This window comes from Triticum dicoccoides, chromosome 1B (genome assembly GCF_002162155.2).
Source record: "Triticum dicoccoides isolate Atlit2015 ecotype Zavitan chromosome 1B, WEW_v2.0, whole genome shotgun sequence".
NCBI classification, from domain to species: Eukaryota; Viridiplantae; Streptophyta; class Magnoliopsida; order Poales; family Poaceae; genus Triticum; species Triticum dicoccoides.
The window spans coordinates 562,371,791-562,379,676 of record NC_041381.1 but is presented as its reverse complement, the minus strand read 5'-3'; the positions used below and the strand labels follow the sequence as shown (position 1 = coordinate 562,379,676).

At 45.4% G+C, this 7,886-nt stretch overlaps 1 protein-coding gene across 1 annotated transcript; it reads left to right on the top strand.

The window, feature by feature from the left end:
• Positions 1-820: 820 nt before the first annotated feature.
• LOC119348763 (histone-lysine N-methyltransferase, H3 lysine-9 specific SUVH1-like) lies at positions 821-6,359 on the top strand. Its single transcript, XM_037616753.1, has 3 exons — positions 821-958; positions 3,619-5,718; positions 6,229-6,359. Exon 2 carries the CDS (start codon positions 3,639-3,641, stop codon positions 5,661-5,663), a length of 2,025 nt encoding a protein of 674 aa, XP_037472650.1. The 5' UTR covers positions 821-958; positions 3,619-3,638; the 3' UTR covers positions 5,664-5,718; positions 6,229-6,359.
• Positions 6,360-7,886: the final 1,527 nt, after the last annotated feature.

Here is a 7,886-nt window from a genome sequence, read left to right as displayed (position 1 = left end):
TAATATGGTGAGATTTGTTGTTAGGTGCTTCAGATCTATGGTTCAACGATGACAACTGTGGCCGCGGGTCCTAGGGGCACGTGCATGAAAACTTCCCGGCTGTCATCGACACGGTCAAGCCGACTCTAATATGGGAGCGGTGACAATGGCGCGTCAGCGGCAGCAGTGATCGTCTGATGGTTTTGGAGTCTTGTTTTTTTTTTTTTTATGTTTAAGATCATTTGTACTTTCTGCGATTTTTTTAATAAATCTGATCTTTTTAAAAAAATTATAAAAAACCGAAGCGTGTGGTTACGGTCGCGCACAACAACACAAGAGAGACCACGTGACACATAAGAATTTACGTAGGTTTAACATTTTTGTGAGAAGTACTCCCTCCGTAAACTAATATAAGAGCGTTTAGATCACTACTTTAGTGATCTAAACGCTTTTATATTAGTTTACAGAGGGAGTAATCAATAATAAAAAAGAAGGCAACGCACAAGAGAGACGGCGCTTTTGCTCGGGTGAGCGCGCTGCCTCGTCAGCTTGCCATCTCGGGCTTGCCGCAAGCCCCCTTTTCCTCGGTACCATCTCGTCGTGCAACAAAACAAGCCCAAGAAAACGCCGAGACCCACCCACCCCCACCACCACCATTTTCCTTCCTCGGACCCCGCGCGACTCCGGTCTCTTTCTCGCGGCGCCAGGTGGTGGCGCCGGGCCCATATCGCCACGCGCACGCGGGGGCCGTCCTCGGCCGAGCCCCACGACCTCCGACCAGAGAGGAGCCCCCCGATTAATAAACCCGTCGCCGCGAACCCGTCCCGTCCCACACCCACACACTGGGCGGCGCCCTCTTCCTCTCTTCGTTTCGACCAAACCGCCGTCAGAGAGATCGCTCGCTGTCGGCGGCGGCGGCGGCGGCCACTCTCCGCTCCTCTCCCTTCGTCCCCGAGAGGCGGCCTCCCGCTCGGCTCAGGTAGCGCCTCCACCCTCGCCTCCTCTCCCTCCCGACGCATGCATGCCCGCACGGCCTCGCCCATTTCTCGATTGGGGGTGGACTCCGCGCGGCCTCGCGAAACGGAACGTGTTTTCTTGTCTTCTCCCCGTCCGTCCCAAGAGGACGCGTGATCGGGGCTTCCCCGTCTGGTCGGATACTGCTTTCTCCCCCCTCCATTCCGATGGCCTTGGGAGGACGGGCATGCGTATTGACCGCCAGGCCAGGGCATGTAAAGACCATGTCAAATTCTAGGGCTCTAGCAACCGCGGAACATGGGATTCATACAGAGGGGGAGTGAGTGGGAGATTAGAAAGGGACTTCTGTATAAAAAATGTTGGCAATGAGTGTTAACACAAGTTTATGGACTGAACTCTGTGCTCGGTTCGTACTCATTATGGCCTGTACATCAATATTCGTTACCCAACAAATAAATAATTACAACCAACTGTTTGCATCAGCTAGGAAAAAGGAAAACAAGTTTTCAACAGTCTGCCAATCCATAATGACAGAGGGGTAACTAGCTGTTTCTCACCCTATACTTGAGAAATGTAGCATCTGCAACAAAGCCAGACTTCGAAGCTCTAAAAGTCGGCCTGAAACCTTTCAAAATGTGGCCATTACGCTGCCTCCAAATGTGCGAGCAAGCCAAATTACATTCTCCTTGAAGCAGGGACCAATTAAATGTCAACAAGCCCACAAGACTGAAAAGGCTAAGTTCCCCGGGGCTCAAGTAATAGGGAGACAGGTCCAAACCATTGTGCTGAAATTGCACTGGAAGAATAGATGCTGCCAATCCTCTTTAGCTCTCAAAGGGCGTAGAATAAATGATCATCATCAGACACATGCTAATGCCTACGTTTTAGCATATCCTTGGTGTAAATTCTATCATTGAGGATCAGCCAGGCAAATACTTTATGTTTTAATTTGCCAAACTCGGGTCTAAATCTGTTTTTTTTTTCTCTTTGAAATTTTCACCAGGAGGGAGTGAATCCCCACCTGAATATATTTCAAAGAAGCTTGTGTGCAGAGTGCTAACGAGAGGATAGATAGTCCCGCCACAAACCGGCAAGGGCTTTTTCATCAGCTGTTTTTAGCCTTTTTGACCACAGAGTGAGGTCATCGACTATGTTCCTTGATACATCCATGGCAGATAGTGAGCGCTGCCGAAACACGTTAGCATTCCTGGCATCCCAGATTTACCACAGTATAACTAGGAAGGACGAAAGGAGTGAGCATGGCAGGCAGACCCACGGAGTGCACGTTTCCCATATTCGTTCGAAGGGGGAGACACAGGGGTGGATTGCTAGCAGCTGCCAGATGCGTGACGCAACAGGGCATCGGACTATGTGCCTCCACTTCTTTTCTTTTTCATGATGCATCTCCACTTCTTGGCTGATATTCACCTGAACTTCCATACCGTTCGTGCTAATCTAGTACTGATGGCAGGGCCCAATCCTAGCCCTTCAATTATCAAGTATTCCTATCTTCCAAAATTTTCCCTTGTTCATCCTCACTCTTGTAAGAGCAATCCACAGTGGCGGTGGCAGAGAAAAGATATAACTGGGGGCAGACATATACGGTAAATAAGAGAAATAGTTTAAATGTGAGCATAACAGTTATATTGTCCTAGCGGTAAAGGTTTTGTGTCCGAAGCCCATCAACTCATGGTTTCTTTCTCATTTTCATATCATGTACACCTCAAATAGCTGCAAGAAACAAGGAAATGCTGAATTGACAAATCAAACAGACAACCTCCCATTCGAAGGCAACTGATACATTTTTTTAAACGAAAAGACAGCCCTAGGGCTATTTCATTGATGAAGTAGGGCCATAAGAGGTTCAAATACAAATGCGCCAGCTTACGTATGCTCAATTACAAATGTTGCGGCTGCTAATCCGCCAAATGAACCAGTGAAGCACCCCACCGTTGGTCGTTGTGACTCCGGTTGGCCAGTTTCCTACAGCGCCAGCTTATGTATTTTCAGTTTCCATCTTGTCGTGACTCTAGCTCCTGCTGGCCCCCCTCCCTCTGTGACTGGCAATCGATGGAAAGAGTGTGGTGTAATTGATTTATTTTGGATGTCAATATTAATCAGCATGGCTTGAGTTTTGCTTGTCTGTTGATATTCACTTCATAAAACTAATATAAGCCAACTTATTACATCTCATATGGCTCTTGCATTTGGTGGCTATTCTACCCTTGATACCTGTTAGTATAGTAATTTTACATATTTTTGTTAGTGTTATCTTGGTGTGCTAGTAATTCTTCCATTATCAATGCTACTGATATATACTACTGTTTTACCTTGGTACCAATGGTTCAATGCTACATCTTGTTTAGCACTCAGAAGGAAATGCTTCATCTAGTTGATAACTGCAATGATCCAATGTAGTTCTCAAAGGGCACCCATCAATTCTTGTAGATTCACATAGGTGGTTTCTGATTTGGTTTGGAAAAGATGAAATGAGTAACAAATGCAGGTGAGATTTTAGCTTGGTGTTTTACTTTCATACTGGTTGTAATCGCATGCAGTACTTTTTCAAGGGTGCAACCATGCTTCAGGATTCACTAAGCGATGCTTACTCCTTTGTGATTTTGTTACTGTATAGTCCACTAAGGTTTTACCTTCCTTGTGCAGGAATTTTTGGTTGATTTAACATGGACAGGGCTAGGAATTTCATACCTGGCCCTAATCAGGAGCTTCTGGATGCCAAGCCATTAAGGTCTTTAGCTCCAATGTTCCCTGCACCTATGGGAGTCAACATTAATCAGTCAAGCACCTCACCGTTGGTCGTTGTGACTCCGGTTGGCCAGTTTCCTACAGGATTTGGTGCTGGGAGCCTTCCTGCCTTTGGACCGTTCACCACCTTCAGTGCTACTGCGAATGCTTTTTCGCCTGCAGGCACAAGTGCTAATGTGCCCATTGATGTTACCCCCGTCTCAGCATACAAGACGAGATCATCTGGGGTTACACCACTTAATGATGACGGTGAACCTTATTCGGTTAGTCAGACTTCGGCATCTGAACGTCAGGCTAAGAGGTCAGCTGGTTTGGCTGCTGAGGGCTCAAATGGAGTTAAGGTCAAGCGCCCTAAGCCTATCTACAAGAATCATGTTTCTGGCAAGCTGCTTGCTTTTCTGCCGACTTCAGATAGTACTCCTAGGGAGGCTGTGGAAGCAGTTCATATGACCTTTGAGGCACTCAGGCGTAGACATCTTCAGATGGATGAAACGCTAGACGCTAGAAGACGTGCAGACCTGAAAGCTGGCGCTATCATGATGGCCAGTGATATCAGGGCCAATGTGGGAAAGAGAGTAGGGACTGCTCCTGGTGTTGAAATAGGCGATATTTTCTATTTCAGGATGGAGCTATGCATCATCGGGTTGCACGCGCCTAGCATGAGTGGCATTGATTACATGAGTGCCAAATTTGGAAATGGTGAGGATTCTGTAGCAATATGTATTGTCGCGGCAGGTGGTTATGAGAATGATGATGATGACACAGACACGCTGGTGTACAGTGGTTCAGGGGGTAACAGTAGGAATACGGAGGAGAGGCATGACCAGAAGCTTGAGAGGGGTAACCTTGCTCTCGAGAGGAGTTTGCACAGGAAGAATGAGATAAGGGTCGTGCGGGGATTCAAAGATCCAGCTACGTTAGCTGGCAAAATCTACATATACGATGGCCTCTATAAAATCCAGGAGTCCTGGAAGGAGAGAACAAAGTTTGGCATCAACTGCTTCAAGTACAGGCTGCAGCGTGAACCTGGACAGCGTGATGGAGCTGCGATATGGAAGAGGACGCAGCGATGGATACAAAATGCATCCACAAGAGGCAAGGTTATACAACATGACCTATCATCTGGGGCTGAAACGTTCCCAGTTTGTGTCGTCAATGAGGAAGACCATGAGAAAGGACCTGGACATTTCACCTATACTACTGAGGTCAAATACCCGAGACCTCTAAGCTCCATGAAAGCCTTGCAGGGTTGCGGTTGCCAGAGTGTTTGCCTACCCGGCGATGCAAACTGTGCTTGTGGGCAACATAATGAAGGTGATCTACCGTACAGCTCAGCAGGAGTGTTGGTGTGCCGCAAGCCAGTAATATATGAATGTGGTGAAGCTTGCCATTGCAGCCTGAATTGTCGGAACAGAGTGAGCCAAAAGGGGATCAGGTACCACTTTGAGGTCTTCAGGACCACAAATCGAGGCTGGGGTCTTCGCTGTTGGGATCCTATTCGTGCTGGTGCATTTGTTTGTGAGTATGCTGGGGAGGTCATTGATGAGCTTCAAGTTAATTTGAATGACAGTGAAGATGATTACATTTTTCAGACCGTGTGTCCTGGTGAGAAGACGCTAAAATGGAACTCTGGGCCTGAATTGATAGGCGAGGAAAGCACATATGTATCACCTGATGAATTCCAGCCGCTGCCCATCAAGATAAGTGCAAAACAGATTGGAAATGTCTCACGTTTCATGAACCACAGTTGCTCCCCAAATGTCTTCTGGCAACCAGTGCAATACGACCATGGAGATGACAAGCACCCACATATAATGTTCTTTGCACTTAATCACATCCCTCCCATGACGGAGTTAACTTATGACTACGGTGTGGTTGGAGCTGGGACCAGTCGTAGCAAGACCTGCCTGTGTGGATCATTAACCTGTCGCGGGTTATTTTGATTCATTTAGGACGCATGTATATTGTGGTGAATCAACATGCAGGCCAACATGCTAGGTATCTTCTCTGCCAGATTGGTTTATGTATTGCCAATGTGTTCATCCATTTACTGTATTACTCAAGTATGCATCAATTTCACTTGATGCCGAATCGCTATATTTCTGGAGTGACTAGTTATGTGATCTAGCATTGTTTTGCACGTTTGTATCACCGAATTTGGCATTTTATCTTCCTCTAGCACTAATATTCTTGTTCGAACAAACTGCTGTAATTACTTGGCAACGCATATGTGTGATGATGATAGGCAAGCGCAGCTCTTGTAGTCTTGAAATGCTGCACATCACATGCTATTTACCCATAGCTAAGCTGCATCTGTATTTATACTTGATACAGCAGAAGAAAGGCTTCATTTTCTGCGTCTCTAAAGTATTTAAAGCTAGATGTTAGTATGTTTTTCACCCTTTGGCTTTATCTGTGGGTTCATATGCCATCTTGTTTGTTTGGATAAGAACATATAACATCGTTTGAACATCTGCTTTACACACTGCTTGTTTGCTCATCTTGCAGATGTTTCTGCTGCTACCTAGATTCTACCAATGTCGGACTGGCTCCTGGGAAGATGGTTAATAATCGGTCGGTTCGAACTGCGAAGACAGTAAACTATCTTCGAGCTGTAGAATGCCCATGTCGTGTCAATGCCGCACTTGACCTCTGTTCTGCTGGATGGTGGCTTTGTGCCCACTATTTGTTCAGATACTTGGTGGATGCGTGTGTTGATGCATGTCCTGCTGCTAATCGGTCTTCTCTTCTCCTTGCCACCCGTTCCTGTGTAGGCTAGCGTCAGTTTTAACTGGACCCCTGGCTGTTAGCTGCGACCTGTTAAGACCTGGTGGTGTAAAAACATGTGGCTTAGTCTCGTCTCGTCTCGCATTCGGCTCAGATTTTTTACCTGTGCGTTGCTGTGTCTAACTTTAATCTGCAGGCTGCAGCTATATGCCCAGCCCATTGGTTTCAGTGACGTGTGGATCTGGATCCACATAGTAGTGAAACCATTTTGAATTTTGCAGTTGCATATAGGCAACCACCTAGTTTTGAGTGTGCTCGCCACTGGCCTTATTGAGTGATTACATATGTCATATAAGTGTTGCAACGGGATAATAAAATCATCGTCTTGAAATCAAGTTCCAAATATTCACACTAGATGGATATACACGTATTTGAACATTTGTGCACCAACCAGTGCGCATGCGGACGTAAGACACGTGCGTTCTAACATGCTCATAATGGATCGATATTGAACTTGATCCTTGATGCGTGTATTTTTTATTACATCCTTGATGCGTGTATGAGAAGGAAAAGAAAAGGTCAATCTCATGAAGGATGAAAACTTGGGCCCTATGATGTACGAATAATTCGGAGGAAACGCTCATTTTTTTTCACTTTACAGGTGGTGAGGTCGGTAATTTTTTTGACACTTCAACTTTAGGGCAGTTTCGATGATAGATGAAAAATTCAGAGACACAATTAACGGTTGTTTTGCACTTGCGGGTAGCCAGGTGGGTAATTTACTTCAAAATTAGAGGCAGTTTCAATGACGGACAAAAAAACAGAGAAACAATTAGCAAAGAGTTTCTTTTTCACCTACGGGTGGCATGGTGGGTAATTCATTTTAAGTATATGGGCAATTTATGGTAGGTGGACGGACCAAAAAATATGGAGACGTTCGCTCAATTGGAAGGTCTGCCTCTGGGGGAGGAAATGATAAATTTTTTCACTAGCAGTGGAGTGTTTGATTCACGGGAGATAGTAGGAGATAGTACAAGCTATTATGTGGTATACCGTGCTTTTGCTGCGGTGTTGACTGATGATTGCTGTTAAGTTCAGACACTGTGCTAGGAAGAGTAATGCGGCAACGCTAGTTATAGAGGGAAGCCTAATCCTATCCCTTGTACTCCCTCCGTTCTCGGATATAAGTCTTTTTAGAGATTCAAACAAGTGACTACATACGGAGCAAAATGAGTGAATCTACACTCTAAAATATGACTACATACATCCATATGTTGTAGTCTATTTGAAATGTCTAAAAAGACTTATATTTAGGAACAGAGGGAGTATAACTGATATGATTATTATGTAATAAAGGTCATTGAAGTTTTTTTTAAAAAGGTATAGATTTTTTGAGAAACCGCTATGCCTTTTTATTTACTAGTAAAAAGCAAATCTGA

What these genes read in the sequence shown, in the direction of transcription:
- LOC119348763 (XM_037616753.1), top strand. Translation starts at nt 3,639, where the DNA reads ATGGACAGGGCTAGGAATTTCATACCTGGCCCTAATCAGGAGCTTCTG.